This window comes from Palaemon carinicauda, chromosome 12 (genome assembly GCF_036898095.1).
Source record: "Palaemon carinicauda isolate YSFRI2023 chromosome 12, ASM3689809v2, whole genome shotgun sequence".
Taxonomy (NCBI): Eukaryota; Metazoa; Arthropoda; class Malacostraca; order Decapoda; family Palaemonidae; genus Palaemon; species Palaemon carinicauda.
The window spans coordinates 9416785-9436275 of NC_090736.1; the positions used below are offsets into that span (position 1 = coordinate 9416785).

Consider the following 19491-nt stretch of genomic DNA (forward strand, 5'->3'; position numbering starts at 1 on the left):
TCTCTGCCTGGTGTTTCCCAGTCGGGGGTTCGAGTTCCGCTCAGACTCGTTAGTGCCATTAGTGCCTGCAACCTAACCATCCTTGTGAGCTAAGGTTGGGGGGTTTGGGGGAGCCTATAGGTCTATCTGCTGAGTCATCAACAGCCACTGCCTGGCCCTCCCTGGTCCTAGCTTGGGTGGAGAGGAGGCTTGGGCACTGATCATATAATATACGATCAGTATATTTGAAATATGGGCAACAGGACCGGGGAGACCACTCAGTAGAAGGATATTAAGGAGGTGTGGCTGGACACCAGAATGGTCACTACAAAGACCTTCAATGCGCACCATGGGTTGCACTTTAACACACCTGTTCTTACGATGTTGCAAAATAAGACATAAGCCAAATATTCTTCAAATAATTAATAACTCATAATATAAAGATCAAGTATTAACATATTCTTCGTCGTTAATATTTTCATTGTCAGATTTAAAAAAAAAATAATAATAATTTGTAAACAAAACTATATGAATATTTTTTTTAACAAGGAGCTAAATTACATTTGCTTACAATATTCTTTCAAAAAAAAAATTACATAAAATTCACAAAATACATACAATATCCTTTTCTTTTCAAAAAGAAAAATAAAAACAATCACATTAAAAAAAATTTTTTTTTACAAATATAAACCAAACCATATTTTTTTATATGAAAAAAATCAAACTTCAGAATAAATAGCAATTAAAAGTCGAACATATGTTCATGACAGCGAGCAAAGATAATAACCAAAATAGAGACAAAAAAAATTATTCATGAGAATCTAGATTAATAAATCAAATATTTCGAAGACAGATTCACTCGGTTCAACGTAACCAGATAAATTTTAGGGTAACATAATCCACCGTCATAATGCTTTCAAGTGAATGTATTAGTGCCTCGCCCACTGAGGGAATTAACACCCACATGGGAGGATGCGGTAACGCCCACTGTGAATCTGCACTTGAAAATTTGCCGGAAAAAAAAAAAAAAAAAAAAAAAAAAAAAAAAAAACCGGCAAACATCCTGGCATAAATGTTACCAGACATTTACTGTTTTAAAAAAGGATATATTGACGTGAACAAGTGATATTACGGTCACCCAACCGTAAAAGATTACGGTCACCCAACCGTAAAAGAATGTTAACAAAGTATGGTAAAATTACTGTCGTTTGCATTTTACTGAATTACGGCTGAGAACAGTGTCTTTCATGGAGAATTTCCAATTAAAATTACGGGGTTTTCAAGTGTAGATTATTGGGTCACAGTACCATTCAGAAATTCGAAAATACTCCGACGATGCTATAAGCCTATATCGATTCCCGTCTCACCACAGAGCAAGGAAATGGAAAGCTCTTCGATATAGATGTTATAGAACTTCCAGGAAAGGAATCCCTTTAAAATAACAAGTCTTTTCTTAATGCCTTAGACGGCACTGACTTTAGTGTGGAAGGAAATGTCGTGGTTTTGGATAAGAACATTACTTATCTCAAGCATTTGACCAAACTAAAACCATCGGGGCAGATGCCAGACCAACCGAGAGAGAGAGAGAGAGAGAGAGAGAGAGAGAGAGAGAGGACTATGTTAAGGACTTCGAAGACGACCTCATACTTGGTTTTGGAAAAGAACATTATTTATCTCAAGCATTTGACCAAACTAAAGCCATCGGGCCAGATGCCAGACCAACCGAGAGAGAGAGAGAGAGAGAGAGAGAGAGAGAGAGAAAGAGAGAGACTATGTTAAGGACTTCGAAGACGACCTTATACGTGAATAGACACTGAGTGGGATCATTTTGCACTGTTTGGTGTGCTAAAATGAAAACCCACCTTTATGCCATTTACACCATATATCAAGAATGGCAGATATTTTGGTAGACGGTAAGAACAACTCTGAGGGACTATTTTTTCTTTATACAATTCAATATAAAACGTGTTTGAATTATCGAAAACAAACAAGTGAAATTGTTCATTTGTACCCCGAGACAAATGATAGTTTAAAAAAAGAGTCGGAAGTAATATTTTTATGTCGAGTGCAATTGTGGTAAATAAAAAAAATTACTTTATGTCTTGGACATTTCCGTGGGTTTTTATGTTTTTAATTTCTAATTTTATGTATGGTGGGACTCTTTACCTCTTCTTATTAATACGATACACATAAGAATGTGCTATAAACTATTTCTGTGCGAATGATATTACTAATGAAACTGCTATCATTATTGACGAACGTTTGATATCTTTCGTGAAATCCTGTCTTTTCTTTTTCTCACTTGTTTGCAAGTTAAATATGACATATATGATAAAAACAGCACCTTTTTTATATGAATATCGGATATTTTAATGTTAAAACGATATGCTTTGTCACTGTTTTTTCTGACCTCCGAACACCCGAATGTATCTTGAAGACAAATCAGTGACTTTAGTTCCGTTTATTACTTTAAATAAGGTAAAAATATACAAAAATACCACTGCAAAAATACATTTTAAAGAAACTTAAACATCCTGTAAATAACTTTAACCTTTTTTTTCTTTTTATTCATTAAATAAATACACTTCACACTGATGCAAATAACTAATATGGTACTATTTTTCTGTTTAATATTTGCAAAAAAATAACATGACGAGACAGAGAGAGAGAGAGAGAGAGAGAGAGAGAGAGAGAGACTGCATAGTGGTACAAAATATCCGATTTTATTTGATGGATAATCCCCCCCACCCCGAAAAAAAAATTAAGTTAAACTAATGAATTGCCAACACCACCAGAAAACGAACACCGACTCCTTTAAGTAACTAATCAATCGCTTTACATCAAGGGAAAAAAGTATGGGGGGGGGGGGACTCAGGCGTAAATTGAGAAAGAAAAGACGGGCCATCAAACTGGAAACCTCTGGCAATTGCTATCAAGTAAAGAGAGACTGGGCACGCGAACTTAGCGTATCTCCTATCTACCCTTCCGTCTCATTATCATTATCTCCTACGCCTATTGACGCAAAAGGACCTCCGTTAGATTTCACCCGTCATCTCTATCTTGAGCTCTTAATTCAATACTTCTTCATTCATCATCTACTTGGCGCTTCATAGTCCTCAGCCATGTAGGCCTGGGTCTTCCAACTCTTCTAGTGTCTACTGGATGATTATTGTAATCAGGCGACGCATTGACTATGGTTTCCGTAAGAGTTCCTACTTCATAAATCCCATCGCCTCTCCACCGTTTGGTCTTTGTGTCTATTCCTCGTGTGTCTATCGAGATCGGACTTCTGAAGGGCGGCGTAAGAGCAGTAAGCGCATTTGTAAGGGCGTTCGCCCGTGTGACTCCGGATATGCCTGACGAGGCTCCCCCTGGACGTCATTTTCTGCTCACAATAAGGACAATGAAAAGGTCTCTTGAAGTGCTCCACGATCTCCAGCCCCCGCGTAATGTAGCCATGGATTCTAGCAGGGGAGGGGGACGATAAGGAAGTGGCAACTGCGCCTGCGCCGCCTGCAGTAGCAGCAGCAGCAGAAGAAGAAGAATTCGAGTCTACAATTCTGGAGGCAGCTGCAGTGGAAAAGGAGGAGGAAGAGGAAGAAGATGCGAGAAAAATAGCTTCAGAGGACCTGGCGGACACGATTAATTGCTGCGCCTGGTTGGCTCTTGGGACGCTGTCCGTCGAAGGAAACAAATTCTGCCACAGGTGTTGGGGAGAGCAGGTGTCCCCTGTCAAGCGACTCTCGGCAAGGTCGTGCAGCTGCAAGGGAAAAAAAACAAAAGATGGTGTCATAGGGTAGCTTGAGTACTCGGTGTAAACTTAAGTAAAAGGAGAAAAAAAAAGGTTGAAAATAAAAATAAAACACAAAGTAGATGAAGCTAACCGTTTCAAAATAAGTGTTTCTTCTATTTTTAAAGTCGATCAGTGTCAGTGACCTTTGCAGTTGTGACGCCCTTAAACCCAAGTAAATAAAGAGCAAAGATAGTCACCAGATGATATAGATTAACAAAAAGAATAATAATGGTTCGCTTTCCTATCAACAGACTGATTTCTATTGCTAAACTAAAAAGACCTATTCTGACCTACGATTACATTCCCCCACGAGTCTCTGTTCATCACTTAACCCATCCCCACAACAACCATTTTCACAACTTAGGATGGGGAGGTAACGGCGGAGATGAACTCGAGTCATGGGACCTCGACGGAGTATTTGACACGGCTGCAGTCGTTGAAGGTGAAGAGGACGCCGTCGACGTAAAAGGCAAAGGACGGGTTGGAAATATCGGAGGATGTGGAGGACCCGACTGGTGCCATCGCTGTTGAAATTGTTGTGGCATATGACGCGACCTCAAATGCCTGTCTAGGTCCGACTTTTGGAGGGCGGCGTAAGGGCATGTAGGGCAAGGGTACGGCCTTTCTCCCGTGTGCATTCGGAGATGTCTGATAAGGCTGTCTTTCCTCCTCGTGCGGTGGGAACACAGCCGGCAACTATACGGTTTGTCGGTGTCCGCTGCGGCACTCTCCGAGACTTCGAGGAGGTCCGCCGCGTTCAAGAGAGTCACGGGGCCGTGTCTAAAGTCAGCGCCCAAGAGCCCGCCAGTGCTGCCGTAACCACCATCACCACTCTTCTGTGGAGGAGATTAGGAGCTGCGGTCAGACGTCTGCTCTTGAATCAGGAAGGGGGGAGGGGGGGGGGGCGACTAAAAGGCTACATGCATAGTATTTAGGTCAATCAAGACTTTCATTTACCAATTTTAGTGACAGACTTTCATTGACTAATTTTAGTGACAGAAAGTTTATATAAAAGGGAGTAATTTTTACGCACGACATTAAAAAAAAAAAAAATTACAATATTCCAACATTGTGGTTGATGGAAACCTTACGATAAAAATGAATACCGCTGCACTATGACTTACTAGAATGGTGTATGAGAGGGACGAGTAAAACAATGTACTGTAATTAAAACAGGAGAAAAACATGACTCAAACCAGCTAAAATAGACATCATAAAAACAACCAACCAGAGCGATTCTCTCTCTCTCTCTCTCTCTCTCTCTCTCTCTCTCTCTCTCTCTCTCTCTCCTTCCATACTTTAATCGTTATTAGTAGGACTCCCAAATGACACAGAAGAATCGGTAAGGACAGCGTTAATATCCTGACGCCCATCCCCTCCCACGTTAGAAAGCCCCTGAGACACGTGCCACGAAGGCGTGGCAGACGAGGCGGAAAAGGACAACCCAGGGAGCGGAGGCACGCCGCCAACGGCCGTCCACTGCCGCTGCAGGGCGTCCTTGTGACGACGTCTGATGTGCTTGTCAACGTCTGATTTCTGAATGGCCCTGTAGGGGCAGTAAGAACACTTGAAGGGCCTCTCCCCCGTGTGCGTTCGAATGTGGCGGGCGAGACTGTCTCGGGTGGTGGCACGATATGGGCAGACCATACAGCAGTGGGGACGGTCGGAGGACAAGGGCGTGGAGCCAACGCCTCCTACGGGGAAAAGCGAGGATCCGGCCGCCCTGTGAGAGGACGCCGTGGATGACACTGAAGACGATGTAGTGTGGTGGTTGGAGGCCACGTGCCTGGAGGAGGGAGAAGAGGTAGAGGAGGAGGAGGAAGTGGGAGGAGCAGTTGTGGAGGAGGAGGAAGCTGTTGAGCCCACGGCTAAACGCGCTGCAAGACTCTCGGAGAGAGACTCCCAAGCCCTTCGCGCCAGGTCAGGAGGGAATTGCAACTGCAAAGAAGAAACAGAAAAAACCCGTCGTGAGTTGCTAGGGCTCGAAGAGAGGATTTCTCGCCCCATTCCGAAAAACAAATTAACAAGGCTTATTGAGGTTAGTAAGAACACAGTAGAGAGATACAGAAGAAGGGAGAACACGAAACATAAAATCACAGGTTTCAAGACACATCATTGACAGATGAAGGTAAGACTCCTACACAAAGCATATTTCCACTGATCAATCAATAAAACCTTCCAAAGGTGTATATCACAGGTTTATGAATAATACTATTCTCAATCTTATTGTTGGCCGTTTACGTGGAATGAAAACTATGATTCCACAAACAGGAAAACAATAACACTTCCATTACTACAATGCTGTTGATAAGATAAATGTGAATAGACTAACCAACATGGTAACATATTCCAATGTCGTTACTGCGTCAAAACTATCAAATGTACCCAATGCAAAACAATGAGAGAGATAATCTCGAAACCCATTTATTCTCTCATCTCTTTCTATCATCAAGGAACTCTAGGAAATTTTAAATCTTATTCCCCTTCTATATTCTTCGTTTCTTTTTCTTTATTGTACGTTTTTTTTTTTTTTTTTTTTTTTTTTTATTTATTACAAGTTCCTCTTCCCTCTCCATCGATGTTCCTTGAGCATCAGAACACTCGAAGTGTCCCAAGTCCCCACCCTATTAACAACCAGGGCCCCTCCCAACAGATAACCTTTCATGCTTTCAAGCAGAAGCATCACGGTTGTAACCCAATCCCCTCGAAAGCATGTTTACTGCGCATGTGTTTGCGCAGGTCTGTGGCCTGGATGGCAGCGAAGGGGCAGCTAGGGCATCGGTGGGGGCGGTGCCCCGTGTGGGTATGCATGTGGCGCACGAGTTTGTCTTTGGCGACGGCCCTGTAGGGGCAGACGGGGCCACGCGTGCCGGCGTTCCCCTCGGTGATAGCGGAGGTGACGCTCCAAGCTGGAGGCGGAACTCAGCAGGCGGCCGCAAAGCGGACAGATGTTACTGCTGCTGCTGCTGCTACTGCTGCAGGCGTAAGGAAGCTGTGGCCAGGGAGAAAAAAAAGAAAAACCGCTATCAGGAGAAGCTTCTCTCTCTCTCTCTCTCTCTCTCTCTCTCTCTCTCTCTCTCTCTCTCTCCTCTCTCTCTCTCTCTCTCTCTCTCTCTCTCTCTCTCTCTCTCTCTCTCATCTCGAGAATATATGAAACCATAAATTCATCCTAAGCCCGAGCCCCCCCCTCCCCCAACATAAAATAGAACTATTTCCAATAATTTACCCATAAACATTGAACATCTTCCATGACTTCTCGTAACCGAAAGCTCAAAACTTTGCACAATTACATATAAAGCTACGGTATATACAACATAAGTCATAATTGTTTGCCTTTTTGTGGTAAAATGTGCATCCAGCACTTGAGAGAGAGAGAGAGAGAGAGAGAGAGAGAGAGAGAGAGAGAGAGGAGAGAGAGAGAGAGAGAGAGAGAGAGAGAGAGAGAGAGAGAGAGAGAGAGCAGTGTCTAGATGACTGGAGGTTCACAAGAACATATTCATATATATATATATATATATATATATATATATATATATATATATATATATATATATATATAAATAGATAGATAGATAGATAGATAAATATATAGATATATATATAAAAACTTTGTTTTATTTATAACTCGTGACTTAAATTTCTTAGAGAATTTTTCTAATTGAAATATGAAAGTGAATAAGCGTTGACTGTATTTTTTCAAATCTTTCTCAATACTGTTTCAATCATGATTCAATTAATTTTGAACATACTTTTTGAAGTACTGATAATTTTCAAAAGTATATATCAATTATAGAATCAATTCAAATAAGTTCAAAATTGTCTATTGATTACTTTACTTTATCTCTCATTATCAATATATATATATATATATATATATATATATATATATATATATATATATATATATATATATATATATATATATATATATATATATAAATTTAATTCTGAAAATACGAAACTGTACTGACCACTTTTAACATATAAAAAATCATCTTATCTTCTCAGATAGTTTACTTGTTTCCTTTCCTCACTGGGCTATTTTTTCCCTACTGGAGCCCTTGGGCTTATAGCATCTTACTTTTCCAACTAATGCTGTAGCTTAGCTAGTAATAATAATAATAATAATAATAATAATAATAATAATAATAATAATAATAAATCAAGATAATGTCCAGTATACTGAAATTCGTCATGAAAATTAACATTCTACAACTCTCTCTTCATTTATTTTTAATTCTTTTTCTAAATCCCTAAATAAATACAGAATGTGCAATTGCACAGAATTCACTTTCATTCCTTAAACTTGATAAACAGTACTTCAATAATGAGCAAATGTATAGTATACAGAAAATCCATTATTTTAATTACATAATCAAACTACAGAGATACGCACTTGCGTAAGGCTTGCTATCAATGATATAAGTCTTGCTATCAAAGATATGTCATGCTATCAAAGGTAGAAGGCTTGCTATCAAAGATATGTCTTGCTATCAAAGATATAAGGCTTGCTATCAAAGATGTAAGTCCTGCTATCAAAGGTATAAGGCTTGCTATCAAAGATATAAGGCTTGCTACCAAAGATATAAGGTTGCATTCAAAGATATACGGCTTGCTATCAAAGATATAAGGCTTGCTATCAAAGACACAAGGCTTACTATCAATGATATAAGGTTGCCATCAATGATATAAGGCTATAAGGCTTGCTATCAAAGATCTGTCTTGCTATCAAAGATATAAGGCTCGCTATCAAAGATATAAAGTTGCCATCAAAGATATAAGGCCTGCTATCAGATATATAAGGCTTCTACCAAAGATATGAGGTTGCCATCAATGATATTAGGCTTACTATCAAAAGTATAAGTCTTGCTATCAAAGATATAAGGCTTTCTACCAAAGATATAAGGTTGCCATCAAAGATATAAGGCTTGCTATCAAAGATATAAGACTTGCTACCAAAGATTTAAGGTTGCCATCAATAATATAAGGCTTTCTACCAAAGATATAAGGTTGCCATCAATGATATAAGGCTTGCTATCAAAGATATAAGTCTTGCTATCAAAGATATATGGCTTGCTACCAAAGATATAAGGTTGCCATCAAAGATATAAGGCTTTCTATCAAAGATATAAGTCTTGCTATCAAAGATAAAAGGCTTGCTATCAAAGATATAAGTCTTGCTATCAAAGATATATGGCTTGCTACCAAAGATATAAGGTTGTCATCAATGATATAAGGCTTGCTATCAAAGATATAAGTCTTGCTATCAAAGATATAAGGCTTGCTATCAAAAATACAAGGCTTGCTACCAAAGATACAAGGCTTGCTACCAAAGATATAAGACTTGCTATCAAAGATACAAGGCTTGCTACCAAAGATATAAGGTTGCCATCAAAGATATACGGCTTTCTATCAAAGATATAAGTCTTGCTATCAAAGATATAAGGTTGCCATCAATGATATAAGGCTTGTTATCAAAAATGTCTTGCTATCAAAGATAGAAGGCTTGCTATCAAAGATATAAGGTCGCCACCAAAGACATAAGGCTTGCTATCAAAGATATAAGGTCGCCATCAAAGATATAAGGCTTGCTATCAAAGATATAAGGTCGCTATCAAGGATATAAGGCTTGCTGTCAAAGATAGCTCTCAAGAATATTCTTAGCACGTATTGCAATTTGACGAAATAGTGAGAGAAATTCCTCTTTTATGTTTAAATAAAACAGCAAATGATTAAATTGTTTCTTGAAAGTTTTCATTTACATAAAAACTAAATAAAAATAAACAGTGAGTTACGAAAAGTAAATTTCATACATTCCTACTCTCACACGTCACAAATTCAAATTAAAGAAAACAACTATGAATCTTTTAAATTATACCTCTTTTAATAAAATTTAAAAATCGGTCTCCTTCAAAGATAAAAATTATTATAAAATTATCAGAGAATATTTCTTGAATAAGTTCCTTGCCAATAATATCTATATAAAGTAAATAAGTAAAAATAAGGTCAGTAGTATACTACAGTAGTGAAAGACTGATATGAAACCACAACATTAAAAATATGTAATCTCCAACCTTTAGAAAATACAATAGTTCTGAAACCTTTTCATAATCTATAATACACATATTCATAAATATTTCCTATAATCTGTTGAAAAAAAAATCAAATACAGCCTCAGTATCTTCGTATCCACAAGAATCAGCTTGAAATAATGTAATATGAATATAAACCACACCAAAGTCATAAATATGAAGTCCATGGAGCACAAGATCTTGATAGTGAAGTGTATAAATTGCACGTAAGAATTTTTCTCACTGTTTTTCACGTTTATCTTTTTTCCTTGCGACTTTTATTTCCTCGTCGAAATTCGCAATCTACGCGTGGGGGTTGTACAAAGGATGCTTGGCTCGCACGTGTCGGTGCAAGGCGCTCGAATCGGCGGACCGGAAGGAGCACAGAGGACAGCCGTAGGGCTTCTCTCCCGTGTGAACCCGCAAATGCTTTTTCATGTCACCCCTTCGCAGGGCGCGGTAGGGGCACCAGTGGCACACGAAGGGCTTAACCTCATCTTGCGGTAGCCCTCTGGTTCCTGCTGCTGTCCTGCCTTCTCCTCCTGGATCAACAGTGATAGGACTTCGAAAGGAAGGACAACCTGCCGTTGGAGGGTTACCCACTGCCTCTGAAGGGTATCTCCTGATCCTCGGCTGGGCCCTATAACCAGGAACTTCAGTAGACGCCAACAGGCCGCCGCCTCCTCCTGCCCCATCGTCAATAACGACACAGCACGGCTGCAATGAACATAACCATCATATCAGCACACACACACAAAATGGGTTGACTTTAAGACATCTGGCCTCACAACTACCACGGTCACTGACGTCGATCAGCACACACGAGAGTGACTTCAAAATCTTTCTTTTCATGAGGCTCACAGACACAGACATCAAAGCAACATTGACCTATAAAAGCACCATGTCTATACATCGGATCCATACTCAAACGCGATTAAAATGTGTTGGTATTAACCCACAAAAAAAAAGGAAGACAAAATAAAGCAAATCATAATAATAATCAAAAAGGGAATGCTAAAAATATATTACACATATATTTCTGTAATTGGTAACTATTTCCAATAATAACAAATGTCTCCTTATCTAATAGAGGCTTGATGTTTTCTGAGGAAACAGAATACCTAACACTAAGAAGTCACAAAGATTCATGTCTGCTATCACTGCCGCTCGCTGTGCGGTGAAGCCAGGGACTCCCCTCCAGCACCAGGCTGTTGATGAGGTTGTGATAACCGGGAGGTCGAGCGAGGAGCCCCGGTCGTCAAAACCGGTGGTGTCAGATCACAAGGGCTTTCCTTCAGAGAAGGATCAGAGAGGCCATCGTCTTCGTCTTCCACCTTGACTTCTTGAACGCTGAAACTTGGCCGAGAGAAACCTCCCGAGGAGGACTCCTCAGCCACGACTGGCACTTTCTGGATGAAGGGACCTTTCATGGAATGCTTGGTTGGTGTGGGCGGTTCCTTCGGGGTGGCTATCGGGGCCAAGGGCGGAAGCACTAGAGGAGGAATAGGCGGGCACTTGGTGGGGAAGGTAATGTTGGCTAAAGACTGGACGGGGGACTTCAAAGCAACGTCGGTGGGCCTCACTTTGTGGACGCCTGCCATGTGCCTCCGCAGGTTGCTCTTATCTCCCGACATGTAGGTGCACAGGTGGCACCTAAAGGGCTTCTCGCCCGTGTGCGTGCGTATGTGCTTGTCTAGATCCACACGGGACCGGCACGTATAATGGCACAAATGACAAGGATAGTGTTTGTCGACGCTGACGGTGCTCCGTCCAAGACCGAAAGTCCAGCCAAAAGCACCTGGTGCGCCATCGGCTAATCCGGGACCTACTGCTACAGCTTCTCTGGAGACGCCTGCTGAGGAGGAGGAGGAGGAGGATGTTGGTGTTGACGCCCACAGGTGGCGAGTTGGAAGAGGGGCATTACAACTCATCGGGCGGGACTTCACAGTATCCAGGGCAGCAGCAGCAGCGACAACCACCCTCGCCCTTCCAGTTCCTCCGACACACTGCAACAACAGACAATGCCGCCTGTCAGTCAGCCCTTCGAAAATTGCCTTTCTTTTTTTTTTATACTATTCTACTTTAACTCCAGCTTATAACTCAACCCATCACCAAAGAAAAAATATAAATAAAGGGAAAAGTCTCAAAAAAGTTTAGAATTTACTTTCTTTTCAACCTCATGTTTATTTATAACTGCATTACAAATTCTTTGTCCCTTTCTATAACAGATAAATATGTTCCAGTATAAGTACGAAGTTAATATTCTAAACTTAAAAACCTACCTAAAGATATCACACCAATTTAATTCTTTTCTTAAATAAACAAATAAATAGTAATGCCCTTTGTATGAAGATGTAATTATTCATGGGAACTGTGTAACATATTTATAATTAATGATTCTTTATGATTCGATTACTTCTCCATTTACCTGTTATATTATACATCTCGTTCTTGAACTTTTCTTTAATTTTAGGAACACTCCATTCTTTGGAAGTCTGACTACAGAGTTTAAGACTTTCTAGAAGAGTGGGTTGCTGCTTATAGACATTAACAAATGAAAGAAGTAGAAAATATTACATTTTGTAGTTTTACGAAAAAAAAAATCAACATAAATATGGCACTTTGAAAACTTTATAAAACGCTGTACAATAAATAAATAAATAAATAAATAAATATATATATATATATATATATATATATATATATATATATATATATATATATATATATATATAACTTATATATGTATAACATTAGGTAAACATATGTTGAACAATATTAGAGGATGACTCATATCAGTATCTGCGAGTAAAATTAACAAAAATGGTGCAATGAGTGTGTCACAAAATAGGTGAAATAAGAAAGGTAGCAGGATGCGTGTAAAAGGTTGGTATGTCTTATAGGATGTCAAGGCAGGAATGTTTATTTAATTATTCATTTATTTATATATAGATATATATATATATATATATATAATTATATATATAACATATATAATTATATATAATATATATATATATATATATATATATATTATATATATATATAACATATTTATATAATATATATATAACATATATATATATATATATATATATATATATATATATATATATATATATATATATATATATATTATATATATAACATATATATATATATATATATATATATATATATATATATAAATATATATACATATATATATATAAATATATATATATATACATATATATATATAAATATATATATATATATATTATATAAATATATATATATATATATATATATATATATATATATATATATATATATATATATATATATATATATGGTTTTGAAGGAAGAATTAAATGCCTTGATGAAAGCCCTTATTAATTGGCTGAAACATCTGTTGGCAACACCGTCAATGACCTCCGATGCCAAGATGCCAGATAATTCTAAATCAATCAATCAATCTATTGGAAAAGTTTTGAATAAATAGACCAGCACAATAACAAATTTCGTTTCCTTCAAAACCCTAAAGACAAGGTGAGATAAATCACACACACACAACGCATTGTTTTGGAATAATTATTGGTAAAAGATTAAAATTCAATTGAAATCGACTATGAAAAAATTTATGCCCCGAAAACATTTATGCCAAAAGGAATAACTATGCACCAACAGGTTTCAAGATTCTCAAATTTGATTATTTAATTAAATCCATGAATTCCATACAGTGATATTTTTTTTTTTATTTATTGACAATTCTATTACAGAAAATACAAAACAGGCCTTGACAGGAAAGATACAGTCATGACAGTATCACATTCACTTATATATCAGTAAGAGTCGTAATCTCTCCTATTTTAAGAGAGAGAGAGAGAGAGAGAGAGAGAGAGAGAGAGAGAGAGAGAGAGAGGAGAGAGAGAGAGAGAGAGAGAGAGAGAGAGAACACTGTTATACAAATAAATTTTCAAGCCTAAACATTAGAGAGAGAGAGAGAGAGAGAGAGAGAGAGAGAGAGAGAGAGAGAGAGAGAGAGAGAGAGAGAGAGAGAGAGAGAGAGAGAGAGAGAGAGAGAGAGATACAGTTTTACAAATAAATTTTCAAGCCTATACATATTTGCCTTTTTTTTCAGCCAAGCCTGTTCTGTATTTGTCTGTATTTAGTGACATAAAACTGTGAATGCTTTTTTGTATTTAGTTATGTATCTTTGAAAACGGATTACTACCCAGTTAAACAAGGAGGTAAGAGGTCTAGGAGCGCCATTAAGGGAAGAATCAATTATTATCATCATTAGAAACTAGGCTACAACCCTAGTTGGAAAACAAGATGCTATAAGCCCAAAAGGTTCCAACAGGGAAAATATAGCCCAGTGAGGAAAGGAAATAAGGTAAGAATCAAATATTATTATTAGAACCTAAGCTACAACCCTAGTTGGAAAGGCAAGATGTTATAAGCCCAAGGGGTCCAACAGGGAAAAAATAGCCCAGTGAGGAGAGGAAATAAGGAAATAAATAAACGATACATAGTAGTTAGGAACACACGCTAGATTCTCTGAGGGAGAGAACCCACAACGCATCACGCAATCATTACTTTGAATTTTTTTTCCTAGATCTATATTTTAGTCTTTTCCAAAAACATACATTTCCCATTTAAAGGCGGCTCATGAATGGCAGAGGCAAGGGACAGTGACACTGCCCTATCAAGCAGGACAATGCCCCAGAGACTGACCATATTACATATGATCAGCGGCCAAGACCCTCTCCACCCAAGCAATGGCTCTTGATAACTCAGCAGATTGACCTATAGGCTCCCCCAAACCCGCTCCTTAGCTCTCAAGGATAGTGAGGTTGCAGTGACCAAAGGAACTAACGAGTTTGAGCGGGACTTGAACCCCAGCCTCGGGATGACTATAGTCCATTTCTTTTAGCGAGGCAGATTTGCACCGACTCGAAAAAGTGCCCTTTTAGCTCGGAAAAGTTTCCTGGTCGCTGATTGGTTAGAATTATCTTGTCCAACCAATCAGCGATCAGGAAACTTTTCCGAGCTAAAAGGGCACCGCTGCGAGTCGGTGCAAATATGCCTCGCTAAAAGAAATGGACTATAGGCAAGGATATTAGCACCAGGCCACCACAAACCCATTCATCAAACTCGCCTCTTGAGAAATGAGCGTAATACTTAGGCGAAGTATTTCTAAATTTTTAATGTAACTTTTTACGTAAAATTAATTTCCCTTATAAGATCATATTTCTTGAAATACCTTCAAGTGATGTGTATCATGAGGGCACAAAGCACCCAATATTACTGTAAATACGAACAGCCTTGATAGGAACACTACAATAACAACGTACTATTCTCTTTTAGTGTGGATAAACTCTGAAGCAAATTTCTTTAGAGGATAAACCTTATAAAATTTGTAGTCAATTGACAGAAACTGTCGACTAATAAACAATGGCGCATGTGGACGTCGCCTAAAACAAAAAATACTTTAAAGTTACAAGATATATTGCAAAAAGTTAGTGTTAATGCCAAAGCATTTTACTGGCCAAACTAAGTAGAGTATTCCAAATTACTAACGACATTTGATCTCCCAACGGGGGAATATACAAACAGGCAAAATAATATATAAACAATTTTTTAATTTAGTCATAAAATGTAAGACCCAGAGATGAATAAACCTTTAAAAACACTTCAAATCTTCTATATCAAACTACGCAGGTGTTATTATCGGAACTATCCTCTATTTCTACTGATTTCACATAAAGGACTTTGTCTCATTGTGATCAAGTAGTTTAACCAAAGTACAGAGTTCATGTATTCCAACTTTCATAAAGCTGGCTCAAAGTTTGTAGTCAAGAATGTTCATTCAATTCCTTAAATCGTAAGTCAAGATGTTATCCATAGAATTAAATCAAAGTAATGAAAACTTAAAAAAAAATTTACTTCATTGATTTGTTTCCAAGACTAAACATTTGCTATTAACTGATTATTATACATTTGCATACAGGTATGCAATGTTTTAAAAGTTGGTGCTGATCTGCATTCTCTGCATACGTGGATGAATAAATACGAAACAATTGGTGTTTGGAGAACCAATAAACACAGTATTTTCATGTGGTAGTAGGTTGGTCCAAGCACCAACCGCCCGTTGAGATACTACCACTAGAGAGTTAGGGGGTCCTTTGACTGGCCAGACAGTACTACATTGGATCCTTCTCTCTGGTTACAGTTCTTTCCCTTTGCCTACACAGACACCGAATAGTCTGGCCTATTCCTTACAGATTCTCCTCTGTCCTCATATACCTGACAACACTGAGATTACCAAATGATTCTTCTTCACCCATGGGGTTAACTACGGTAATGTAATTGTTCAGTGGCTACTTTCCTCTTGGTAAGGGTAAAAGAGACTCTTTAGCGATGGTAAGCAGCTCCTCTAGGAGGACATTCCAAAATCAAACCATTGTTCTCTAGTCTTGGGTAGTGCTATAGCCTCTGTAACCATGGCCTTCCAGTCTTAGGTTCGAGTTCTCTTGCTTGAGGGTACACTCGGCCACACTGTTCTATCTAGTTCCTCTTCATCTTGTTTTGTTGAAGTTTTTATTGTTTATATAGGAAATATTTCAATGTTACTTTTCTTAAATAGTTCATTTTTCCTTGTTTCCTTTCCTCACTGGGCTATTTTCCCTGTTGGGGCCCCTGGCCTTATAGCATCCTGCTTTTCCAACTAGGGTTGTAGCTTAGCATCTAATAATAATAATAATAATAATAATAATAATAATAATAATAATCTGGGAAGTAATATATGCTTGACATAGTCATCACCTGATAAAAAAATCTTGTTGGCAAGAGAAGTCTGTTTAAGAATGGAAGGATGTTTTCAAAACACAAAGGTATATAATGTTTCATTTTTAATGAATCAGCATGGTATATAAAGTGACACTTTTGAGCTACAAACATTAATTCATCAGAAAACACATTACTGTATTGCATAAACACCTTGCGGATTTCAGTTTCCAAAGTACAACGAAGAATTTATAAAATGTATTCAACTTTATTCAAAGTTCACATCACTGACTTGGCTCTCAGGAAATTTCAGCGGATGAGCACTCACGAAAAATTATCATTTGAAAGACAAAACAATATTAATATTGTAAGGCTTTTACTTTGACCGAATTAGGGTGCTCCTGATTATTTGACATTTAAGAATATTTGGTAGGCCAAAAAATAAAGGTCCATAATCAGAGCATCAAATGAAGTAAATTCACACAGACCCTTTCAATACCATTACCTCAAAACAAATGTCACGATGGCATTGCTCATCCTTTGAGTAAAGTAAACACAAAAAGATCCTCTTAAAAGAGACTGCAGTGCAGACTGGCTATTATGAGCAGCGACTACTGAAAGGGCTGCTGCTGTTGGCGCCGCTGCTGCTGATTTGACTGGGCCATTACAACGGCAGTTTGTGAGCAATGGTGGCCCTGATGCTGGGTGCGAACGTGCCTGCGGACATTGCTGCTATGGGCGGCCCTGTAAGAACAGTAGGGGCATTGGAAAGGCTTCTCGCCTGTGTGGGTGCGAATGTGCCGAGTAAGGTCAATGTATGATCCACAAACACGGCCACACAATCCACAAGACAGCTCTCTTGGACGACTCCTCATCACACCCTAGAATAGAGATAAACGCGCGTCCCTTAGTCATCTTCGTCTTGGAAACCCTCTTAAAGAAATTCGACAACAGTTTTGGAAGAGCAGAAACCAACTAATCTGTTTTTTTTATTCAAAACTGTAAAGTATGTATACAACAAAGAAATTCATTCTTGTTTTTTTTTTCAACTTGAAAAGGTCTTACTGAGATTCTTATTTAAACACAAACAGTACCTTTCAATTGAATAGATGTACAGAATCAAGAACAGAGATTCAATTTGGCATCACATTATTCAGTACAGTATACTATCAATGCTAGCACACCTTCTATAAACTCCCAATTAAAAAAATATTGGAATTCAATTCATTACCTCCGCCAACTGACTTGGAAGGATGTAATGTTTTATTAACAGTTTGTGTGTGTTTTTGAACAGCTTCTTGGCAATAATTTCAATCGTAGAATGAAACTTGCAGGGGTTAACTTACATAAAAAGCTGGAAATGATCTAATTTTGGAGTCTGGAAATGATTCAATTTTGGAAAGTCAAGGCCACCGCCAAGCAAAATGTCCAATTCACATGATCAGCCGTAAGTTTGGACTCCGCTGTCACAGACTTCAAAATTGGCTTATATTTGCGTATGAAAATCCAAGTTGACATGTTAAGGTCAAAGGTGTCAAGGTCGAGAAATAAGCTGCCACAGCAGAGATCTGTGCTCTACTGAGTGCCACTCTAGTACTACAAACTGATTCACACTAAAAATCTTACAAAAGTAATGTCTCAACTTATCAAACTTCTGTATTTACTCTAATACAAACAACATAAACGCTGCTAAGTTTACAATATAAATAAATCATAAATCAATAAAATATTATTCATTCATCCCAGCTATAAATGTGTGAAGAGTATTCACTGATTCTGAGAAATGAGACGCTTAAAAACCAAATAGTTTCTACAAATAGCGCGTCTATGTCGAGTATATCGCAGAAATCAGGAAAAAATCATTACAACAGTAAACTACTTTCTTCAATAATTACAATCTCCATATAGCTATTAAGAATAATCAACTGCATAGTATCTTATATTTACAGCTTTGTGAAGATATGGAAAATAAGACAATGACAGTTGAATAAAGAAATTACTCGGGGAATTCAGTAAATCAAGTTTGTATATAAGAAATTGGGAAGTTTCGCATATGTCAGATACCGAAACTTCTTATTCACCACACCAATGCATATACCAGGAGATTTTCATTCAAGTTGCAGCAATATTAAATATTGAAATTTCATATTTATATTGGGGGCCTAATGAATCTTACTTGCCAGTTCTGAGAATCTATTTCATTAAACATTTAATGTGGGATAAGAACATCAACTCATACTATTTTGGACATATATGATGAGAATCAAAAAAATAATTAAGCCAGTATCAATATAATTGTTTTAATAAACAATAGGGTATAATCAAAGTCCAACATACGACAAGAAGTGTATTTACAAATTTACAACTCTCAAAAAAAACTACAATTGTGAGATTTTTGAAACCATATCAAAGTGTTCTGTCAAACAAACCTGTTTCAAGACAATCACAAACAATGAAAAAAACAAAACAAAACTGTAGAAGCAAGTCAATCTACATTATTCAAATTTAATTAAGTTTTCCAAATTAACCTTTAATAATAATAATAATTACAATAATTCTCTTGGATTAAAAAAACAAAGCGTCTTAAAGATGGCATAAAGCAATACCAATTTAAATTTAAAAAAACATTAGAAATTCAATCACAGGAATCATGACCAGAAAAATTAAGAACAAAATATCAATAAAAACATGTACTTTTTCAAATGTTTTGGCCTTGCAATGAGAGTAACAATGTACAGTATTTACAGGGTTTCAAATTATTACATTACTGTACGTACTTTTTTCTCCTATTTATAGGTTAAATAAATTTGATTGATTACAAGTTATCTGGCATCACAACTGCCAGGGTCATCGACGCAATTATTAAAACAAAAATGT

General features: G+C 37.6%; 1 protein-coding gene across 17 annotated transcripts in view; it reads right to left on the bottom strand.

The window, feature by feature from the left end:
• Window positions 1-19491, bottom strand: part of LOC137651205 (longitudinals lacking protein, isoforms H/M/V-like) — a 167665-nt gene that overhangs the window by 70918 nt on the left and 77256 nt on the right. The window contains exon 5 of one of the 17 annotated variants that reach the window (XM_068384365.1): window positions 2704-3739. The exons of 9 other annotated variants lie outside the window; for them this stretch is intronic. In XM_068384365.1, coding sequence (XP_068240466.1) covers window positions 3197-3739 — 543 coding nt within the window. In that variant the 3' untranslated portion in view covers window positions 2704-3196. Of the gene's footprint in view, window positions 1-2703; window positions 3740-3761; window positions 4609-5056; window positions 5711-6425; window positions 6765-9671; window positions 10561-10588; window positions 11850-16726; window positions 17496-19491 lie in introns of those variants that run through there. 7 more of the 17 variants (XM_068384370.1, XM_068384364.1, XM_068384388.1 and 4 more) reach the window with 7 other exon arrangements.